This window comes from Symphodus melops (assembly GCF_947650265.1).
Source record: "Symphodus melops genome assembly, chromosome: 4".
NCBI lineage: Eukaryota > Metazoa > Chordata > Actinopteri > Labriformes > Labridae > Symphodus > Symphodus melops.
This window is the reverse complement of record NC_136694.1, coordinates 25,759,922-25,784,442: the sequence shown is the minus strand read 5'-3', so window position 1 is coordinate 25,784,442 and position 24,521 is coordinate 25,759,922. Positions and strand designations below refer to the sequence as shown.

The following is a 24,521-nucleotide window of genomic DNA, read 5'->3' as shown; positions in this document are numbered from 1 at the left end:
TATTTATGTTTATAGGACTGTATAAGTAAAATAAACCTCCAATAATATGAAAAGAAATTAACTGAACTCTTAATTTGAGAACTCAAGTTTTATTTAAGAGGAATTTTTTTTTTTTTTTTTCCAGCAAAATTTTTCAAGACAATGTTCAATCATTCACAGGAAAACATGAGCGAAAGCTTAAAATCTGAACAAAAAAAATTGAGTTCAAATGAGACAAACTCATTCAGCAGATTTTGTGTTTTTCTGCTGCTGCACATTTTCAGACAGACAGAGCTGAACCAGAGCCTTGTCAAGTTTCTGTGGGTTTTATTAGTCAGGAAAAAGAAGAGCAGAATGTACCTAAAGCTGCACAGACCAGTGAGTCCACACACTGTGACAAGACACAGCCAGTCCTATTACACCCACACAGTTTAAAGGACACACTGGCAGGGGTAAAGATAATTATGTGTGCAGTTCATGCAGACTTTTTCTCACTATTATTCATAAATGTTTGATATCTTTCTGTTTACAAATGCATCAATTCATATATTAGATATAATGAGATGCAATCATCTATTGCACTAAAGTCTGCAACAGTAGATCACAAACTGACAGGCCTTACCTTGAATACGAATGTCTCGTTGAAGACAGGGTTCAGTGTTTTCTTGTGGACTTTGGTGTCATACTTCTTCTTCTTCTCAGGTAGGAGCTGGACTTTAACATAAGGGTCCGAGGTGCCGCCTGAGTCCATGGATATGAGGTCTGCGGCTTGAAGGATGCCAACTGTGAGCTGTGTGGGGACAAAGACGTGAAGGGAGAGTTTTCTACGGCAAAAATAAATGTGAAAGTTTTTTCTGAATTTCGTCTCTTTCAGGGTCACTGCTGTAGAGGCAGGTTATATAACATCATCTGACAAGTTGAGCCTGGCTATCAATCACAGCAGACCTCCTGCTCAAATGGAAACATATTGAGTGTCACTCGATTGTCACACAGTGATATACTATATACTGTATATACATTTTCAGTGTAGATATATCATTTAAGCATTTGAGCGAGTTATACAAGGAACTATTGGACTCTCTGCTCTGATTTTTTTTTCTTTTCTGACCAAGTTAAAGCATTTTCTCTTTGATTTAACAGCTAAGTGTCAATTATTCATTTCATAAGAACAATGTGTCCATATGAAATTGACAAAAGGATTCATGGTGGGGATTTTTGACGAATGTGTTTTCATTTCTCTGAGTGAGGGTTATGGTAAAAGTTATTTATCACAAAGAGTTTGTGTGCACTGCGAGCACAAAAAGATCAGTGCATTTTCCATAGGTGGGTTTAAATACTGCAAAAATTATAAAACTCCATATATGATATATCTATACCTGTATGTGTATGGATGAAAAAACAAAGTAGACAATTAACCACACTCTCCAATATGATTTCTGCAAGACAAATGTTCGGAACTAGTTTTTGTTACATCTTAATCTGTTCACTCTGCTTCAGAAACCAGGCCAACTGGTGTTTCCTCTAAAAGCTTAACGATATGTGGAGTGCATTTCAAGTGACCACATACCTTTGTATTCTCAAAGTCATAATCAATAGAGTATTGCAGCTTCCCAAGTTTCTCTTCTTCTTTCTCCTCTTCTTCTTTTTCTTCCTCCGTCAGTCCGGTTTCTCCCTCGTCATCATCCTCCTCATCCTGGAGTTTCTGTTGTGCGCAGATAACAAGACAAACACAAGTGTCAAACGCTCAGGAGACCACTGCAGAGGAAAAGCGCTCCCACAACAGCCAGCATGCCACAGACGCTGGAGCTCTTTTTTTTTTTTTTTTTTTACATGGGAGATACATGTTTTGGTTACTGCTTACCTTCACAGCACCTGATGATAATAACTAGGTTTATCTGTCATTGGGAATACATCAATACATACTTTAAGGGAATTCTGCACACCTTCTCCAGTGTTTTTGGTTCAGTTCCTTCAACATGCTTGTGCAGTAAAGTGACAGCCAGAGTCAGTAGAGGCTTTGCATGCTACAATAGTACCACTAAGAAAGGCAATGTGCATTCAAACGTTGGCCAATCAAATCAGATATTAGCATACATCTTCCCTTTTCAAAGGGCTTTGATTTCACCTAATGATCAGAGAGATCAATGTTTTCTTCCCATTCCTCAAGGAACTAGCAAACAAGAGCGAAGGCCAGTGCATTTGATAAAAGCCAAATAGAACATAGTATGCAGTCAAAGGAGATGCCTTTCAGATAATCTGAAACTTTTGGCAAGATTGCAATTGGTTGTTATATAATGCCCTGCAGTCAAACATTTATATTTCAAGATAAAATCCCATGCATGCCTTGTTTCACCTTTGAATTCATAAGGCGCCAGAAAAGGTTTCTCTCTTTTTTTTTTTTTGCTCACAATTATTACAGTAAATAGTTCATGATTAAAGGGCACAGGCAGCTATTTGAATAATGTAGATGCTGCAGTTTATTATTGTAGCGAAAGGTGACCATGACTTTGAAAGGTCATCCATTGTCTCAACCTCATCTTTGTATTTCACATCCAAAAGGAAGTATTTGGCTCTCCATGCAGTTTTATCATCACAGTTTTCATGTCTCCCAAACAACCAACCATGCCCTTAATCACATGCACAGATTAATAGTGTTAAAAATGTCTTGCATATCATCTTTTAGTCCAATACTTTGCATATTGGTGTTAAAGGTACATTGTCCCAGGAACAATGTGTTAGATGGTTAGACTCTCCTCTCTGGGGTTTATGGAGCACATCATAGCTTTCCATTGTAACATTCCCAAGCTGTCATAACCAAAATACAAAAAAAAAAAAAAAAAAAAAGAAATTGGGAGGGCCTCAAAGTAAAAGAGCAAAGGAAGCTACGACTTTCATTCCATGAAACCCCCTCTGCCCTGGGGGTCAGAGAGCATCACCGTGAGCTATCCACCTACCGTAGAGCAGGAGTCCACCAGTCAAGAAACACGATGCACACACAAGACAGACACAACGCGGGGAACAAAAAGAAGGAGGAGAGCAGAGAGAGGAAGAGATTCAACTCACAAGACACCAAACACACTACAAGAAGGGGGCAGTCAACACCACCACCACCACCACCACCACCACCACAATCATGATGAGTAATGACACACTTGTTTTCAGCTGGGGATAACACATTCACAATGTGGGCACACGTTGTTGATCGCTTTAATTAACTGTCACTGCAGTCATGGCGATATATGGCAATGTTAGTTAGATTACTCCTTTAATGAATCACTGACTTTTTCCAAGATTTATCCTCTGATTGACCATCCTCAGCTTTCAAAGTCTCTCAATTACTCTGCGAGTCTCAAACCTTCATTTATTTTAAAATGCAGCTCTAGGTTCTTTCAACTGGTGGAAACAAACGTTCCCACTTATGGTGCTCGTTTTTCCTTGCCAACCAGTTTCAAAATGTGTCATTTATCACCACGAGCCCCAATGGAATATGTCAGACATTTAAACAACCACCACAACAACATTGAATAAAAGCAGGGGAAGAGAGCTCTCCTTGTGTCCTCTACAGCCTGGGCTACAAAAGCTGCTGGTAAAAGATCAAATGTGGTTAGCTACATATTTAAATGCAGTTCTTTTAATACACAGCAATACATGCTTTGGAAATGTATTGATTGTGAAAACTAAACACAGCCTGTCAAAGTAAGGGGCACAGTGCGTCATACCTCACCACCCTGCATGTTCTTCATGTTAAAGCCATCCTTGCCCTTCTTCCCTTTCTTGTTCTTCTTCTTCTTGCAGCAGCATTTTTTGATTATGCAGAAGCAGCACGTAAGGATGAGCAGTGCAGCCACTACAGCAATGGCAATCAGAGCCCAGGGAGGCACTGTGTGTTTCAGATAACAGAGAGAAATGGAGATTAGCTTTGGAGTTTCTCACATGTACACATCTCAGCAAGCAGAGAGGATCAATTGCACCATTACTCACATGGGATTTTATCGATTTCATTCAAGAATTTGCTCTTGATCTCCTCAAACATGTCATTCTTGCTGATCTCTGTGTTGTTGGACCCAGTGATGTCTGGGGCAGATGTTGAGATGAACGCTGGGGGGACAGTGGGAGCCATGGTCGCGGTGGTGGCACCTGTGGGCTCGGCCGCTTCCACAGCCTGTGGCCGTCTGAACAAGTTGAACTTCATTGTCAAAGACTAGGTGCAGCGTCCCTGAAGCACAGACAGAGAGGGTGGGATATGTCAAAGAAGTGTCATGACCTCCATGGTGAAACTACAACAAAAGCACCAAGAGATAACATCATCTTCATTATTCATACACTTCATCTTTATGGCTTATGTTTCAGAAGTAAAACACAGTGTAACTTATTTTCCCAAGTAACCCGAACCATATTAGATTCCCAATTAAAGGAAGAAAGCCATTTAGTTTGGTGCATTTGAAACCATGGCGCTCACTGCAAGGCACTTATTGTCAATGATTAATGCTTCAGATAAATAACAGACACTGGATTTCAGAGCAGGACGTTGAGGTAAATTAAGCTGATAAAATCAGAAAAAGGTTGTTGTTTGGTGTCTTTTTTTTTCTGAAGGAGGAGCAATATCAAGGTTATATCAATGGACCAGTAAGAACTCCCCTGGATACTAAAATCTAAATCACAAGTTAAGTAAAAATATTACCTTATAATTTCATAAAAGTCGAGTAAGTTATCCTTGTAAACCGTCTGGGTAACTTCCCCCACACAAATATGGAGGTTTGAATAGTCTTGAGAACTTGCAAGGGCTTACTCTGATGTCTGTTGTGTTGTTAGCAAGAAGGTAGTTTCCTCAGGTAATGTCCGGAGCCAGCTCTGGGTATACAGTTCAATAAAAGCTCACTTAAGAAATGTTGTAAACAACGGAAAAAATTTCCGTTTTATTACTCGGTTTCAAAGTTCTAATTCCACTGTTATGATTGTGACCGACTAATACACTTGTTTTAATTGATTTTTAATCAACAAAAAGCGGGTAAGAAAACAGTTTGCTTTCGAAGCTCACAAGCACTGCTACATAATCACAAACAAAATTAATAGAATATATCGGGCACAAATGCGATCTTGAAGAGAAAGTACACCTTTTTTTTATCAACTTCCAAATCACTAAAAAACATGAATGCTGCTATGCTTTTAACAATTCTATCATTTTTAACTGTATTTATCATAATGAACTGTTCTTGTGACTCAAACAATAATGAAGATTTCAATGTGAGTCTACTAATTAATTTTTTACCCCTTTTAAGGAAAAATAAGTTCGAAATTGATGGAAGGGGGAAAAACACATTTTCTACTCCAAGAATAAAATGCAAAATTTGATTTTTAATTTTAATGGAGCTGAAAAGAGAAGTAATTAGCTAAGAACATGGAGTGCAAAACTGCTAATAGGGGGAGAGCAAAGTGATCAACAGGTGTCTCCAGAGGTTTATAACATAGTGAGTATCTCCTGCTCGTCGTTGAGTTAGTTATTTCGCAGCTGTTTCTCTATGAACAGAAGCGTAAGAAAAGGCAAGACAAGTGTATTTATATAGCACATTTTGGCAGCAAGGCAATTTTAAATGTTTCACATAAAAAAATTAAAAGTATCACGACAGGGAGATGAAGATTAGAACACTTTAAAATCTTTAAAACAAACCATTAACAATCACAGAGATGACTAAGTATAACAAGTCGCTAAAATCAGAGTAGCTTCTATAAGCTAGAGCTCCGGTTGGTTGGTATCCTCACAGTGAAAGACTCCCTGAATAATAATGTGTTTAGCTGTTTGTGAGCCTTGAGGTGAGTTCAGACAGAATATGAGCTTTGAAGGCTAAAACTGCTTACAAAGGCGCTGGAAAAATGTCATTTACTGTGGTTATGACAAACCCAAGTATGACTTATCTGCTGATTTGAACACGTCTTAAAGTGAACAGTGCAGGTTATTCCCTGGCTTCATGAATCTACTTCATGCACATACAGAGAAAAGAGAATGGGAGACCGGAGGGAAATAACATTAAGAACTGGAGTTCCTGGTGAGTTATGGCATCAGTCATTGTATGAGCTGAACTCAAGTTCACAGTTAAGAGGTCATAGTAGCTCCGGGCCAGTTATAGCTTATTGTGGAAAAAGTTGCAACAAATCTACACTGACTCATAAACGTTCCAGCTGTCATCGGACAAATGCTGTAGAGCAAAAGTTGCCAAAATTAAAGTCTAACCACATTTAAAGGTACCGATGGGTGATAGTGCCTTTAACACAGTTTAAGGACAACCAATGGACTTTCTGAAGTGAACAATTCTCCGTTTAATACAAAGTGAATCAACTTCGGGCTGCATATCTGAATGGAGACTGGTCCTCTAAATGGCTGAACTCAGTCAGTACTTTGAAAGGGGAGGTAGGACGGAGGGCAGTGAGCTGAAGGGGTTTTGTTTTGGTATAGTGCCACTGCCAGCAAGCTTTTCCCCAAATTGTCTCTAAACTGTGCTGTCAAGAAGAAGTGCTCAGTTATACAAAACAGATGAATGTGTGAGTTGTTGCCCATCTTCTAAAATACTTTATTTTCTCCTTTCCTGTTTCGTTGCTATATTGTCACTGACTAATACATTAAGATGATTCTATTAGTTTGACAGATGATGAGATCAAGAGCTACAGTGGAATAACTCAGCTCTGTGAAAGGTAGATCGAAGTCAAAGCGTGGGAGTGATGAAAACAGCAGTATTTATTGTTTGTGAAGAATTAAACCAAAAACAGTTTTGTAAAATTCTCTCCTGTGAAATCCTCAAGGATATAAAAAACAAACTAAGTAATTCATTACGCTGATGATGTGAGAATTACTGTCAGAATGAAGAATGAGTAGAAACTCAGTTATCTAGTTGAACTATAGTGTTAGAGAGAAAGACCTGCATCTGTACAGGAAGGGACTCAGGTAGCTCAACGGTTAAAGGAATAATAGAGACATTTCTGTGTGTTTAGTAAGAAAATATAGCCAAGAGAATAACTTCCCATAACACACTTGTACTGTATGCATTTAAATAGAGAGCTCTGGAGAAGCTAATTGTATTGTTCAATTTGGACAGAGTAAGCTACGCTAACAGGCTCCCATGTTTATGGTACAGAAAGAATTTCTCCCCTCACTTTTAGCAAGAAAAAAAACAAATATCCCAAAAATCTCTGAAACTGCACACTGTTGGCACTGACTGCAAATCTGTGAGTAAGGATTTAGAATCAGTCACAATAGTCTTACAGATGTTGTTTTTTTTCTTCTTATGAGCCTTGCAGGGCTTCTTATAAATGCATGTAAAGTTCAGAGATTGTGCCAAAAACCAGTGTTTTGCTCCAGGCACGAGATCTCACGTGCATTAATATTCAATTCAGGTGTCTTTTCAAATTGGTTCACATTTTAATCCTGTAGAAAGTCAATCCAATGCAAACAGCTCACACAATCAATTTTTTCACAGCCTCAAATGAGCAAGTTTTTTTTTTTTTTTTTAATCTATGCAGAAGATGTGCTAGTTTGACCAGCATACTGTTGGGATTTCCCGCTGAGAAGGAAGGTGTTGTAGCTTTGGTGTAAATGAGGCTCGATGTTTTTGCAAGAAGCAGGGAAAAACATATGCTGCATATAATTGGACACATTTGACAACTATAGCATGGACTCAGTTTGAATTAAATCAGAATCTGTGAATTATAATCTAGTGCAGTGAATAAGAAATGCTTCTCTTTGTTATCGTCTATTAGATTACATAAGCAGAGAGTAGCATTGCACTAATTAGACATTCGGAGCAAAGGCGATTCAGTGATTTAGATTTTGGCAACAAGAATAATGTTACTGCAGTCTCATACATACAGTCTCTGTGGGTAGATAATATAATATTTCTGAACTGGACACTGTCTTTGTGCTTCCCTCCACCAGCTCAACATGATACCCAGAATAATTGACAACTCTACAACTGTGTACTGGTTCTGCAGCCAGAGCATCACCATGTCTTTTTGTTGCTTTGTTTGATCTTGGTCCAGGGTGAAAAATTCAAAGGAGGAAAGTTCTTTGACAGAAAGGGTCATGACATGTTTTCATCATTTGTAGCTTATCATACTGCTGTAACAACTGGAGAACAAGCTGCGGCACAAAAAAAGAAGAACACATAAAAGAATCAGCATGAAGTGTATTATGTCCTAGTCTTTTCTTACAGCTTTAAAATGTTCGGAGCACCTCTGTTTTATCTCTCTCTGTCAATACAAATCAAAAGATTTGGTAAAAATGAAGTCAGAAAGTCCTTGCATTGTTTGTTAAGCAAAGACAAAAACGACAGCATCCCAATCACACACATGAGTTTTAAATGTCAACTAAGGATGATACGAATTGAGTTTTATTCCATGGAGATTTTTTAAAAATGTGAATAGGCTGAGAGTGCGTGTGAGGATATCTGTATCATAACATCACAGATAACCAGCAGACCTCAGACTTCCCCATCAGCACTCATGATGTAACCACATCTTCTTTGACACAAAGGAAACAGATCAATAAGTATTGCATTCCAACATCAGTATTTTAGGGAGGACTACGCTCGCCGTAGGGTAAATAATATGTGGTCAGATGTGTGCGGCTGACACACAGTACAGTATAGGAAAGAGAATGGAGGCCTGTGTGCTGTGGGCCTGAAGATTATTGTTGCTAAGCAATCCTGATAGTGTCCAGCAGTGGACTCGAATTGCCCGAACCAGACTATGGCTGAGGTGACCATCCAATCAAATAAAAAAATTGGCTGAAGGCCAGAGTCAAGTCATTGCCTGAGCAGTGAGTATGGGGCATGAGATGCATGCTGACTGCTCTCCCCTGCTGTGATGTATCATGAATATGATTTAAGTTGCAACATCTCCCAAAAAATAGAACTTGATTTCACTTCAAGACTGGACAAGAAATATGCACAGCGAATTACACATGAAATACACGTAACTGACTGTGACTGGGATATATGAGAACTTCAACTTCCCTAACTTAGCAGACGTCTTCCATTTGCCGTCAAATGATGGATGATTAGAACGCAAAGGAGTTCAACACACCTTCATAAGCCCCTCTATTTGTTGTGGCCTTGTGTTTACATTAATGTCATTAGCACTCAGTCCTTATCTGCTCGTGATTTCTGCAGCTCATCTCTGGCCAGCATCACACAACAAGAAAAAAAAAAGGCAGTGACACATTCTAATTCACAAGGATATTCAGGTCTTGAAGAATACCAACACACTGTAATAGTCTATCATGACTTAGTTTAAAAATGCAGACATCATTCTCTAAGAAAGCAAACTACTAGTTTTGCTTAGCCGCTTAAGTACATCTTCATTTAAAAAGGTCTTTCAACAAGACTTACCAGTCAGATGTTGTATTCCTCTTTGCGAGGAGGCCCATCCAATATCAAAAACTGTACGGGCTTCAGTCCCTCAGAGCTGTGGCAACATAGTCTGATCGCTCCCATAAGCAGAGACTGCAGTCTCCTCTCACTTCTCTCCACTGCAGCACTACACCCCTCCTCCTCCTCCTCCTCCTCCTCCTCCTATTCCAGTGCTCACCATCTCCCCCGTTTTCCACACACACCTCCCTACTCTCTCTGCTCTCCCTCAATGTACTCACGCACTCAGCCCCTTTACCTCTTTGTCTCCATCTATCTCTCTCTCTCTTTCTTTCTGCCTCTCTCTCTCTCTCTACCTCCAAGCTTATTTGTGATGCTGCTCACACAGCTGATTGCAGCACGCCACTCTTTGGTCTAGCATTGGAGGGCAGTTGTAAAAGATCAATATGCACAAGCTTTGGGGGTGGAGGGGCCGCGTTTCAATCAAGCCACCGTTTGCAAAGATCAGAGGCGCAAAACATGAGCGGTGGGCCATAGGAGGGCGGACAAACCGTTAAGGGTGTACCCAATGTACCACAACAGCTCCACACAGTATCGTCACACTGAGCTCATGCAATTAATTGGATCTCCAAAAATTGATCTCAGAAGTGTGATTTAACCCTCTGGGGAGAGCCTCCCTTGTTAAAGCGATTCAGAACAAAGAGCCAACACCATGAATGATTGGGTCAACCTGTCTGCCTCTCAATGATCCCTCAGGAGGACCGTCAATGATAATTGGAAGTGAGAAGATCACGAAGCATCATCTCCTGCTACAAAGCAAACATAAATGTAGCCTGTAGTGTTTAGTGAGATCTATTACCTCATGAAAACCACTAATGTGTGATAAAGAACTTCATGCATGAAATGAGAGAATAAGGCTTCAACATGAAATAAGGTGAAAAACGCTGTGCCCTTATTCAGCAGGTTTGATTTAAATCAGTAGTGCATATTATACTGATTTCAAATCAACAAATGCACAAAAACGTGTCTCAAGAGTCACTTTCCCACACGTTTGAACCTTTTTCAATTCCAGCCTTTTCTCCTCAAATGCCTCCCTTCCTCTCCTCTCTCTCCTTGGGGAAATACCTTTCCGTGTGCTCATGTTCAGCCACCAGCTGTCAAAAGCCAGTGTGAGGTGGCTCCTTTTACTTCAGCTTACAGTGCACTGAGCTTTTTCTGCCAGTAGGGGGCTGGAGATCAAAATGCTGCATCAAACCGCATACTTTTTTCCCCCCCTTTTCCATGTGCTGCTAAAGTTGTGAATTTTCCTATTTTGTGAATGTCTTTCCCGAGTTTAATTAAAACGTGCATAATAAGTAAAGCGAAAAAAAAAAAAAAAAAACTACTTAAAACTTTGCGCAGAACTTTTTGAGATGCTTCGAGACTTTTGTTTCATTAAGGCCTTTCACTTCCTGCGAAGCATAATTTTTCTTGCAATGCCCAACGGATGTTTCTTCATCAGATTCTCTAAGTGCTTGACTCTGGTAATGAACACACTCACCTTGCCATCAACTTAGGGGACTCTAATTTCTAATGAAATGTAGTGCTGAGTAGGCTCGGTAAGAGTAAACGTCAGGAGATGGTCAAGGGTGAAGGACACGGGAGAACAAAACCAGCGATTGGAAATGAGGACGCACACGTTGCCTGGTTATGGTTTCAGAAATGAGACGCTGAGAAGATAAAGATGTTTGTGTGATGGAATTTTTGAAGCTTTACATGTTAAATTAAACATAGACGACACTGGATGTCATCATGTGGGTACTTCTAAAGAATAGATGTCTAATTTGGGGAAGAGAGAGAGTTTCATGAGATGAAGTTAGACTGGATAGAAAATAAAGTAGGTCCTGTTGTAAACAAACATCTGGAGTCATGCGAGTGAGCAGAGTCATCTATAGTCTAATACATTAACATTGCCTTCACGGTAGCCACAGCCATGCAGACAACATGTTGATATTTTGGCCTGTATTAACTAGAAGGTAAGTTTGTGTTGAGCGTGCTGTTCACAGTCTAGAGACCCACTTTTATTTCAAGATGTTATACTGTTAACTAAACTAAAGTCAAATGATCCTGGACATGTTCTTACAGGCAGGACTGCATCTTAAAACCACTACATCCAAACAATTCTCATATTGTCATATTCTTACATGAGTGCAACAGAACCAATGTTTACCTTATTTAAATGGATTCATAAACACATCCTGAATAGTCAATTAAAAAATAAACGCTGTTCATTATTGAGGACAATGTGTGGAGTCAAAGCTGCTGCAATGTCAAGGTCACAGAAGATTCCTTGAGTTAATTATTTTAATGAGTCAAATGAGGAGGTGCTGGCAGACTGACTCTATTTTCACGACAGACAAAGTCAGAGTCCCCTTCTTGGTGTTCATAGAGTTTCGTTTTTGTTATTGGCACAAAGTGACAGCCAGACTGAAAAATAAAATCAGTCTAGACAGGTGTTAAAATTGGTAACCTGATTCACACAGCAGACAGCTTGCTGAGGGTGCCGTGACTCCGACAGACTCAATTAACTGATTCTCAGGGCTGGTGACGATGAGGGGGGGCGGAGCCTGACTCTTTGAGGGCTGTGTCAGAGAGAAGGATGCTGTCCAAGTTACGTGGCATCTTGGACAATGTCTCACAGCCACTCCACGATGTACTGGCAAAACACATCCCAGAACGTCACAGACGGTCATTCTATAACTCATCCCCTTTGTGAGTCAGACACTTAGTCTGAACACTCTCTGGACTATTAAAGACTTGGACTTATTTAACAGCCACAAATGGAAACTTCTCCACTGTTTATTCTGTTTATTTTTTACTGTACACAATGTGCCTGCTCACTGGTCAACAATTCTACACACTATGACATGTCTACACCATTCAACACAGCACCTATTTGTAAGTAATGTTTAATTCCCTGTTCTTTGTACATGGCTTATTATCATTCAGAGACTCTCAGTGGTTACTGGAAGTAACTATAAACAGTATATCCTACTGCTTTATTGTGTTTAAGAGCCACTGTAACAATCAAATTCCCCCCTGGGATAATTAAGGATTTCTTATTCTGTTTCTGATTGAAGGAGTTTACACTCTATCTAGTTATACACAAACAGCTTACTGATATAATGTGCTTTTTTTATTCATTCAGTGATCATACAACGAAATTCATGCAGAGTACGGCAGCACTCACCGCAAATCTACATGTTGCAAAGATAAAACTTGTCGAGGAAATTAATCGAGATAAACTCCGCACAATCAGACTCTTTTGACTCACGTTGATGAAGGTTCATACATCAGATGAAGTCTCGAGGAGACATGATTCAACGTCACACTTGTGGTTCAGTGTCATGCTCAAGCAGAACTGCCAGACACTTCCAAAGGCTCTGCGTGTATTCAAAAAGATATGATCGTATCAGGGTCGTGTCACACTGATCCACCTCGACTAATCTGTGACGTCGAGCAGCCTGGAGTGAACAACAAGTTCACCCCAAAAATCCCTGCAGATATCAGGAAGAGCTGTTGACTCTCTCCAAGCTGTCCTGGGTCTCTAAACAGAGCTGAACTGTATCAGGTCTGACTGACATCAGCAAAAGTGAATTAACATTACACATTAATTACGTAGTTACAGAAATTCTATAACAAAACTTTGCAACAAAGAAACTCAAAAGTTGACAAACGTCATTTTTTCAGTCTGCATTTGAAACAGTTTACAGGAAAAAATGTAAAAAACGAATGTTGATGGAAGAAACCAAACCAAACGGCTCCGGTTTGTTCGGAGTGAGTCTGAATATGCTGCTGTGATGTGTTTGATTCCTTTATGTTGTCTCGGCTTCTTTTAATGAGGCTGTGAACCTGAATTGCCCTTCTGGGATCAATAAAGTTATCAGAATCTGAATCTGAAAATATATGTGATACACACATCTGCACATCAACATATTTGCAGAGAATTTAAAAAAAAGAAAAATAAGATTAGAAATTATCTGAAGAACAGCCACAAAAACTGTTTTTTTTTTTTTCATTCATTTCAAGTCACAGCTTTCGTTTGATGAACATTAACTCATTATTTTGAACCTGGTCACTAGTTGTAATCAGCTAATGTTCCTGAGCAGAATCAATAAAAAGCTACCTCCTGACTCAGCAGCTTTTCGCTCGGCAGACTTTAATGCAAGGTCACAACGCAGCCAAAGAACTGACAGCAGAGTGATGGTTTTACTTTGATTCCCAGTGCTTTATGGGATACTCAAACTCTTCCCTGAATCTGTGAATGAGTAAAAGGTTTCCTTTCTCTTCACTGGATGTCCTCTCCACAAAGGATGAGTCAGGCCCGACGAGTGTGCTGTGCTGGGACGTCAATAAGAGTGGCACAAATGACTATCAAAGCCCCCGATATCAAACATGTGCAGAGAACAGCTGCTGCCAAAGTGTGCCGGGACACTTTGATCGAGCTGATTTGTCTCCAACAGGGAGGAAGAGGGGACGTGGAAAACACTGCACCCTCTTAGCTCCTGCAGGGAGTGCTGCAATGCAGGGGTGTAACAGAGAATCACAAAGCTAAAGGCAGTTTGTCCGACAGTCATCTGCAAACACTCTTCCTTCATTTCCTGACGTGCCTCACGCCTTTCTCTCCTTCTTCCTTTCTTTTTTTTCCCCTTGCATCTCTCCGGCCTTTTCTGCCTCCATAATCCCCCTTTCACACACAAACACACACACACACAGACACATGCACTTAAGGGACCAGTCAGACTCTGGCCCATGATACTGCAACGTCAACAACAGGAAACAAAACCTACCATATGGTCCTGTTTGGCTCTGTACAACAGTTGCAGTGTTTGGGTGACTTGGAAGAAGCAGCTGGTCAACGGGCTGAGGCTGTATGTGTGTGTGTGTGTGTGTGTGTTTACATTTGTGTGTGTATTTGTGTGTCTGCAAACACAGGTTGGATTTCTTTTGGACTCTCGTCGAGTGGGGAGATGTCTGTTAAAGAGAAACTCTTGTGCCTTGACAGCAACTTTTTTACTGTAATTGAGTTAGTGTCATGATGATGCTGCAGAGTCTGTCTGCTGAGTAAAGGACGGGAGGGCCGTGACATCCGTCAATGTCAACAGGATTAAGAGACTGAAGTTAAAGCTGCTTAAAACTTAAATTAAAGGGTTAGCCCCAAAAATATGTTTCATAACAAAGCAGACAAAGCCCATTTTTTAGAGCTGCTGGGACAATAAGCACCCAAACATGATGAATATTTATACAAAGAAAATCTGGAGGATGTGACTGAGCATATTTTCAAATGTTAACAAATAGGCAAGATTGTAAAATGAAATAAAAACATTAAAGCTGTTCTTATTGAGGCATCCTCCATGAAATATTCATCAGCAAAGTGTACACAAGACATACACAATTAGAGTGAGGAGCAGGGTGACCTAAACAAAAAGCACCTTTTTAACTTAAATGTTAAGTTCAATAATACACGGCTTGTTGTAACTTGAGAAATTAAACCCCTTTTGACAGGAAAAGCACAAGTGAAACTGATTCTGCAATCAGTGGGTCCATGTTAGGCTCTCAACACACACAAACACACACACACCTACACACACACACACACACACACAGGTATGGACTTCTGTGTGCAGTCATATTTAAAGAATGCATTAAAATGTTAATTACATATAAACAAAAGAACCTATCCTTATAAGGTCCTTCAAAAACATATTGGCCTACTTTCTTTTGTAAGTAATTGCATGCAGGCATGTTTCTTTTAATGATGAATTATTTAATCTTTATGTTCTCCATATTTGAACATTGCCGACGTCTCTGATGACCATGCGAAATAATCAGTATCAAATTTAAGAGGGATTGGAGCACATTTAACCTCCAAATCAGAAATAACTGGTCTGCATTCACAAATATGCTGAAAATAACACATAAACGTTCCCACGTTTTACAGGCGCTTGATATTTTCAACATAAATACTTCAGACTTTCATTCAGCAGCATTTCTACTTCACAGCAGATCATTAATTATGACAGGTATCTATTTATATGTCCCAGTAAACCATGACAGTGTGACAGTGAGCCATGATGCACAGCAGCATCAGGAGAGGCTTCTAAATTAAGTTCAGTCATCATCGTTTAATTATTGACTCTTTTACATTTCAAGCATTAAAAGATTCACCAACCAATGAAGATTCCTTCATTCGATTTTCACACATTACTAGCTTAAAGAAAAGCTTGAAGTAAATCTAAACCCTGACAACAGAAATACGAGAATGAAAACGAGATCATTGTCACAACTCTGCATGCTTTCAAGATTTGATATATAGTAGAGTTGTAAAAATAAAAAGAGAAGGTGCTGAGTCAGCTGTTGTTTAAGATTTAAAATGATCCGGTTGGGGGCGGGCAAGGCAGATATGATACAAAAAGCTAACAAAGCTTAGTTTCCTTTTAAAGTCACCCATGATAGGAGATATTTTACTGTTAAATTAAAGTCCACTTTTCAAGTAATTGAAAAAAACAACTAATTAAGCCCTTAAAGAAGCCTTTAAATCAAAAGTTGGCGTCTTGTTTGCCAATAGAAAATCCATTTATTGTACAGAATATTGCCATCTACTTGAATCATGAAACAAATGAAAAACAATTGTACTCATGGGTAAAAGTCACAAAAGCAATAAACTGCGTAATATCTTTCTACTTAATTTCCCCTGTGCCTTAATTATTCTATGTTAGCTTAAAGGCAAATTATTGCCACTATAACACCCATACACATTTCCCTTTGCTAGTCTGATCAACAAAAAGTGCGTGTGATCATTTGAGCTCAATGACTCTCTGGCTTGTGATCAGAGAACATCGTTTGCATTTTTCATAGTTTCTCACATTGAACTCATTCTGGGGTATTGGACATTGAAACACCACATTTTTACTCTTGTACCCATAATCCTTACACAAACCTAGAGATATTTACTTCCACACATCCTCCATAAACCCGTCTTCTTTCTGCTGGTGCTGAAAATAGCCTGACCGACTAGCACGAGATATTGGTGCATTTAGGGAGTGAGCATCAGGCCGGGAGAGAGTGATATTTAGAGACAGGGAAGAGGGAGGAGTGAGGAGCGGATACATCTCCCCAATGGTGATGGATGTGTTGCCTTACTGCACCAATCCAGGGCAACATGGCAGACAAATGTGTAGTAAGTAGGAGCCGGAAGGAACACAGGCTCAGTCAGTTATCATTTGATCCTTTTGCAGGACTTCTCACATTTTATTTTGTTTTCCTCCGGCCTTGAAACCATCAGAACTGTATTCGAGACACTTGCTAATTAAACAGTGAGGAGTCCTCTTTTTACTACCCTCTGAGCATTATTAAAACAGACATGAAGTGGATGTAAAACTTTTTAGTCTCCATTACCCAGGGGCTGGCAATAAATACAAGAAATAGAGGTGTCACTCTGGGCATCTTCCACTTTCTGCTCCAGCAAATTTCCATATCTGTCAGACGTTTGGTGCTGAGAGAGGAGAAGACAACATGTTTGCCCTTAATCAGCAAAACCTGTTTTAACTTAAGAGTGTTAGGGTTAGGGTTAGGATCTTTACTGCGGTTAATCTATTTCTTAAGTTGCTAAATGAACTTGTGAAGCGCTCATATTGATCTGCTGGAAAGCATTGATCCTCCTTTGAACGACACTGCAGAGATCGAGCTGAAACATTCACTCACAGATATCTGCATGCAGTCGTCACAAAGGTATATGGCAGACCAACGCAATGTAGTAACGTATAATATTATCATAATTGTGGAGATGCATCAATTATTCATTTACTGTGTGATAGTATAATGAATACTTTATCTGTCTGCAGAGTAGTGTAGAGTCGATTTATCAGAGCTTTATTTTTGCTGTGTGGAGGCACTCCTGATCAAAGAGATTAAAATTAATCAAATCAGAAAAGCAATAGAAAACAGACACAATGAGCTGATAGTGTTACATATATACGTGTTCTGTAGAGTCAAGAGAACAATAATTATCCCTTGGTTTGTTACAAAGAGCAACATCACTGAAACCGCAACACTGAAAAGTGCCGCTAATTCTTGGTGTCCAATTGTTTGAAAAGTCAATCGACGTGTTCTCACTGGAGCCTTCATTCTCAACTCAACTTCATTTAACGAGCACTTTACAAACTGTACAACACAGTTGATCCAAAGTGCTGAACAGCGCAGATAACAACATAAAACAAAGCATAAGATAGAAATAGACAACAGTATAAGAAGAAACAGTGGAACGAACAGAGCGATGGATTCCGTGTGCTTGATGGGTTATTGAATGTTAAAGGTAATTGAGCATCAGGATATTTTAAAGACGGTTTTGAAGACATCAATAGAGGGCGAGAGACGGATGATTGGCGGTAGACAGTTTCATAGTTTTGTTCCTGCAAAGGAGAGAGCATGATCGCCATTGCACTTTGTCCTTGATGACGGTATAAACAGAAGGTTTTGTGTAGATGACGTCAGGTCTGTTACCCGCTGATATAGAGATGGATAAGGAGTTCTGAGATGTGAGCAGGGGCAGGTCCATGTAATGCCTTAAACACAGTCAGAGGTATTTTAAAATCAATTCTTAGCTTGACCAGTGACCAGTGTAAGGAGTGATGTGTTTTCTTCTTTTTGACCGTGTGAGGACTCTCGCTGCTGAGTTTTGACTTTCAGTGCTGAGTCAAATATGATGCTGAAATGTTTTACCTAAGATTTAATAATTAATTGCACTCATATAAATGATACATGAATCCTCTGCCTCTTTTCTTGAACAAAAAAAAACAAAAAAACACATTGTTTATTAATTGCCATTACAATTTTGGAAATACTTACAATCGTTTTACAAAGTCTTGTGTAATATTTTCAAAGTTCTTGCTTTTGTTTTCAGCAGTCCAAAATACAGTTTTCAATTACTGTATAAAAAAAAGGAGATATTAAAGAATCAGATTGAAGAACGTTGTAACGACATATTGGTTTCAGTTTTCACTTGAGAAACAACTTCACTGATTAATCGGTCATCATAATAGTTGCTGAAGATATAGTGATCAATTCATCAATATATTGAAGCAGCTCTAGGTCTCTGTCAGTCTGATTTAGTGACCACATGTCCAATTCTAACCTGCTTGGCTCTTTCTGTTTTTCTTGTAACCTTCTCTGTCTTGTTTTTTTTTAATCTGTAAAGTCCATTATCCCTGGCACATTTCCTTACTTTTCTCCATTTTCCATTGATGTTACAATTCCAATCCTGACATACTTCCTGCAAATGTATCAATATTGAATAGACTTACATTTGGAGGTAGATTGATTTCAAATGAAGCAAAAGTGGCCAAAGTTTCAGTGCAATATAATGGTAACCATCGTCTAGGCAAGTTGAACAAATCTAGTGATCCTCAAGCAGAGAAATGCTGTGCTGATGACATTCATCTGACAAAAAAAAAAAAACGCACTGCAGCACCATCAGAGACATCAGCTCAGCAACTTTCCGAGGGAGTCTTTGAGTCTACAAAAATCTCCCTTGACACCACGGTGATGGATGTCAAAATGTCTCTCAACACCAACACATCATGGGGTGTCATTCTGTGCACCGGGATCACTGTGTGTACTGTAGTATTAGTGGGTGTAGAGTGTAAATTGAAAACATCAACTGTGTGCTCTGTTTTCATTGATGCACCTGACAGCCCGTGAAAGAAGAGCTCCGTTTAGTGAGGAAGGGATTATTAGTCTGCAGCAAAGAATCCCATTTCATGAACCATCAAGCAGTAGAAGTCCTCAAGGCATGTTCACCTCTGCTCAGGAGGGGCTATAATATGGAAACTTAAAGTAGCTCAAAGAAGCCTCCATACAACCGCAAGAACAGTTTCTGAAATATTAAGTCTTGGTAAGACATGGAAAGTTGAATGGCAATCATCTCCTGGGATTATATTTGCATTTTGCTGTGCTGAATGTGGGCAGGTTAGCAGTGTAGAGTAAACCACATATACTTCTCTGTTATTGGTCCGGACTGACACTATTGCAGACAAAGTTAATTAGCGTTAAATGCTTGAAGTCGTTTGCCACATACAGCAGACGTTCTCTTCGCTTATTTGTTTGCAAAAAAAAGATGCAATCGAATATTCAGTAACAATAATTATGTCTTCTGTGCTTTGACTGACACTTTACACAGTTTCATTCAAACACTAACATATTTCAATCTGTCGGGTAAATCTACACATACATTATGTTTCTGTTAGCCAGATTGTTTAATCACTCTTTTGTTGATACTGTTCTGTACTAATTACATTTAGAATTGATGAAGAGGCAGCAACTGTTGCTTTGTCCGTGACCTTGGATATAATGTAAACATTACGACGTGGTTTCTGCAGCATGAGTTTAAGTTAATGTCCCGCCTCCTAAAACGCGTCCTCTAATCACCAAACCTCCATCCAGCTAATATCTGGAACGTGTGAAATGGGAACACTGGAAAGGGCCAGAGACAGGAGTGCGTGTAAAAGTAGTTGAAGACTGTAAACAAAAATTGGACGAAGCCATTGGCACATTACACATTGGGTTATGAATTTGTCATTAACAAAGCTTACAGTTCAGCATTATGCTCACTGCCATTGTAGGTATTTGGAAGAAGTTACCATTATTGATATAAGGGTGGAGCTGGAGTGGAGACAGTGGTTGTTAAACCCAAAATAATCAAGGACTAATACAGTACATTAGCTGGCTAATTATTCAGTTGGCTACTTTTTTTCCACTGAAAAGAAAATCTGTTTTCAGGATAGATTACTGGAGAAGTTTAAGAGGAAAAACACAAAGAGCGTGTGAAAACTTCCAAACTTCCTGCAGGGGGGCAGAACGTGTAGTGATTACTACTTATGCAAAACAGTCTCCTCATCACTACGATAAGAGTTACTTCAAAAATAACCAAAATAGCTTTCTATGTACAGAACGGATTGTTTAATTCTGTTCTAAAGCTGGGCTTTTCAAACATGAGGCTTCATGCAGATTGGCTCACTATTGGAGCCAGCCTCTGGTGGCCCCTCACAGAACTGCTAAAATTAGCATCCAGATGCTGGCTTATAGAGTACATTATCTGCATCTGAAGCTGTGGCTTGCTGAAGACCATTAGGATGCAGATGCTCACGGAAAACTGACAAGGGAACAAATGACAAGCTTGGTGTGGCTTCACTGTGGCGCTTTGAGCTACATGCTAAGGTCAACATGATACAACCAATTAAGCTGAAGTGCTGATGTTAAATAGGTTATGTGTTTACCGTGCCCATCATCTTAGTTTAGTTTCATCTAAGAAATGCAATGCTGACTTCATCGCCAGACAAGCACAGACTGCAAAACTGTACAGTGTGATTAATCCTCGCTGAGTGTCCTGCTTCCTGTAAATTCAGCAAGAAAACAACTTCGGATACAAAATGATACGAGAGAGAGAGAGAGAGAGAGAGAGAGAGAGAGAGAGAGAGAGAGAGAGAGAGAGAGAGAGAGAGAGCAAGAGAGAGAGAATCCTTAGGACTGTTTTAAAAGTCTAAGTTAATTTCTTTTCATCTTGACAAATGTACTGTTTGCCCTACTGCTTTATTGCTTTCCTCTTACTTAAAAAATATATATCACTAAAGATTGAATTGCATAACAAATATAATTAGAGATATATGTGATTTAATCATTGCTGCTGCAACAGTTCATCAAATAGGCAGGAAAGCAGAAATTAATCAACATGTTAAGAGCAAATTAAAAATATTGGAATTATATAAATTACAGGTCATGCTTTGTTTTACCATAATCTGCATTTAAAAAATATGTTACTGCCTACCTATTAAACATACATTACATTACATTATTAAACATAATGCACCACAGCAGGTACATAGAGCAGAATGTAGGGCTGAAATGCTGCATGAGTCAGTGTGAGGATACAAATGTGGGAATGTACAGACATACTGCAGCTACACACCCCTCAATTCACCTCTGCTGATGCCAAAAGGAAGTCCTCATTTGGCTCGTACACTCAGGAGTGTCCCCATCATGTACTCAAAACGCCCCCAGGGACTAAAGAACCCACTGCATCACCTGATCTGTTCACATCGCCGCATCATAATCAGCACAGGATCATACACTATCATACTCCTGAGTCTGTGGCTGAATATATCAAAACCACTTTTTGATCGATAGAGAAATATCCACATGGGAGACATATGTGAGGCCAAAGAGAGAGAGAGAGAGAGAGAGAGTGGACAGCGTAAATAAAGAGAAAATGAGACAAATTTCAAGCTTCAGCGCGATCACTGTACATTAGAGGCCAATGCGCAGCATACAAAAATGCAGGTTAATGAGATCGCCACCTTCACTACTGCCAGAGAAGAGAATATTTCACTGAAATGTAACATTAGTAAGTGTTAAACTATAAATTCATTAGTTTAACCTCTACGATGGTGACATAGTTTCCCATCAACACAGTGAGCTCTGCAGACTCTTACGTGGGCCTTTTACTCTTGCTGGCTCAGCAGAATTGCACATGCATGCATGCACGCACGCACGCACGCACACACACACACACACACACACACACACACACACACACACACACACACTCTCCCTGAGAGCTTTTACTGTATAACAGACAGCTGTCTCTAAAGACTCCCACTGTAAAACATGCTCCTTGGAGGAATTAGAGATAAAAGGAAGGGAAATCACTTCTTTGCTGGTTTAAATCAAATTCTTTGTATTTACATGTATTCTTGTTTTGGTCCATAATGTACCTTCAAATATTATACAGTAATGTATCTCGGTATTTTACTTACAAGCAACCAATTTACATAACTTTAGTTTTACGTCAAGTGCAAGTAACCCTGTCCCACACTCACACGTTTCTTTTTTTGATATGTAACATAACACTGCAGCACTACGCACCAGCCATCAGGACTTACCTACATGCTGTAAAAGTTCCCCTCTTGCAGATTTGCTTTTACTTTAAGACTCTCTGCATTAAAACAAGAGCCGACTGGCTAACACTGTCTGCTCTAATTACCACTGAGCCATTTATTCTCTCTCTCTCCCTCTCTGCAGGGCTTTTTCTCCTCTCCTCTCATTCAGACAGAACAGTGTAATGAGGCTAGGTACCTCTGTGACAACCCGGCACACAGAACAGACCCATTAACTGATGATGCTGTTTTGGAAGGAGAGGAGGAAACGTTTCTTACCTTGAACAGAGATGCGCTTCCTCCTGAACAATGAGTGGACACAGAGAGGAAGAGGAGAGAAAGAAAAATATCTTAAAAATCTGCACTCTGGTTTTATCCCACTTTAAAAAGACATTTCAAAAGCAACAATGTTGGTGTAGCTCCCAGTTTCACCTTTCCAGGGAGGAAAAAAGTATTTTCTTGATGCTGCAGATGTGTACTCAGATCAAGGAAACACTCACACGAATTAACATTATTCTTACACACTGAAATCAGCACAAGCATCCGAGCCGGTGCAGTTCCTCTGCTGTATTTCCCGGCAATGTTCGCTCATTGGCTGAGGAGCAACTCAATAAAAACCCTCCTTGTCATCAATTGGGTATAGAGGGGAGGGGTAAGATTTTCTGTGGCGCACCAACAGCACTGCTCCTCCTCCTCTTTTCTTTCTTGCTCTATCACTTTTTTCCCTCAGAACAGGGAGCCAGGGAGTGCTGAGCTTTGAGAATTAGACGCAGGAGGCAAAAGGAGGAAGAGAGAATGGTAAGAGAGGGAAGAGGGAGGGCAGTGTGGGAGCAGGCGGGAATCGATGAGTGGAGAGGTTAAGATGGTAACCAGCAGTCTGCAGTGGCTCTCACCGAGCTCTGTTTTAGCTCCTGTGTCTCTCTGCTGCAGGAACTCTGCAGGAACCTGAGTGTGCAGTGAGGTGTGAGGACCAGAGAGGATAGAAGGAGGGAGGAGGACGAAGAGAGGAGAGGATGGGTGAGGGGGTGTTACCGGTCTGCTCGGGCTGGTTTTGCTGCAGTATAGAGGCAGAACACAGATGGGAAGTTTTTTCTTTTTTTTCTTTTTTTTTTCTTTACAGCAGCAGTTGATGTGAATCTCCAGCTGATTTAGCAGCAGCAACATAGAAAGGAAACTAGTTCCTCCCTTTCTTGTTTACAGGCTTCTAACATGTAACTTGTGAATAATTTATACAGAGAGCAGAAGGTGGAATGAGCTCCAGGAGGGACAGATCTCTGCTGATGAGTCATTAAGGAGATTATAGAGTCTGCTAATTAAACATAAAATCAAGTCAAGCAGGAGTCAAACTGTATGTTTTAGAAGAGCTTTCAGTCTAACATGGCGCTACCTGCTGATGAGACATGTGGCTCCACGTTTTAACATTAATTCATGTTTCAAGAATATTTCATTCATAACCCTTAACGTTCAAGACCCTCAGATCTGAAATGAATAGGAACCTAACTTTCTATACTGGTATGTTGGGTAGAGCTGCATCAAACTGCTGCCGCAGGGTTTTTTTGGTTGTTGGGGAAATCCTTTACACATCGGCTCTGTCAACTTTGCTGTTTGTTCCAGCTTTTGTAAAGCAAAGTGGCATACTGTGTAAAAAGTTTCCCAGTGAAGAGAAATGGTTTATACTTCGAATCATGCGTGAAAGAAAGCAGCCATCTCCCAGGCTGTGAAATAATAAATGGTGCAAGAGGTGCCAAAAGCAGCAGTTCTTCAAGTGGCCAGTTGAGGCAGGCTTCAAACACACAAGATTAAAATCAAGCCACAGCCAGTGATTGAAAATTAAACAAATGCTGAAGTGCAATAACCTGAAGTAGGCTATGTTTAAAATACCTTATTTAAAAACAAATTAAAGTGTCCCCCCCCCCCTTCCTTATTTAGGGGAAGGGGGGAGGGGACTTTTTAAAGTATATATATTTTCTGATTATATCAAGCCTAAAATGTAGACATTGTCAGGAAAATGGTTAAAGTGACAGTTGGGTGCTGCTGGCTGCTGGACATCAACACAGCTTACATTCAGTCATCTCAGACAGGTTTGTGGTTGACGCGCCTTCTGGGATTTTTGATACAAACATTTCACAAACAATGTTCCAGGCAACTCTTGATTCTTTGGTCACTGAATAACCAGTATAATGTAATGTGTATGTTGTGTTGGCTCCTAATAGCAGGT

At 39.8% G+C, this 24,521-nt stretch overlaps 1 protein-coding gene across 4 annotated transcripts in view; it reads right to left on the bottom strand.

Moving 5' to 3' along the window:
* The window catches only part of LOC306822100 (synaptotagmin-2-like), a 28,046-nt gene extending 5,129 nt beyond the window's left edge, over positions 1-22,917 (bottom strand). Inside the window, exons 1-6 of one of the 4 annotated variants that reach the window (XM_079340835.1) lie at positions 22,736-22,917; positions 22,583-22,605; positions 3,961-4,195; positions 3,699-3,859; positions 1,547-1,681; positions 602-769 (exon numbers count right to left, since the gene is read on the bottom strand). In XM_079340835.1, the coding sequence (XP_079196961.1) occupies positions 602-769; positions 1,547-1,681; positions 3,699-3,859; positions 3,961-4,171 (675 nt within the window). In that variant the 5' untranslated portion in view covers positions 4,172-4,195; positions 22,583-22,605; positions 22,736-22,917. Of the gene's footprint in view, positions 1-601; positions 770-1,546; positions 1,682-3,698; positions 3,860-3,960; positions 4,196-9,356; positions 9,570-22,309; positions 22,519-22,582; positions 22,606-22,735 lie in introns of those variants that run through there. The other 3 variants (XM_079340838.1, XM_079340837.1, XM_079340836.1) reach the window with 3 other exon arrangements.
* Between the last annotated feature and the right edge of the window lie 1,604 nt (positions 22,918-24,521).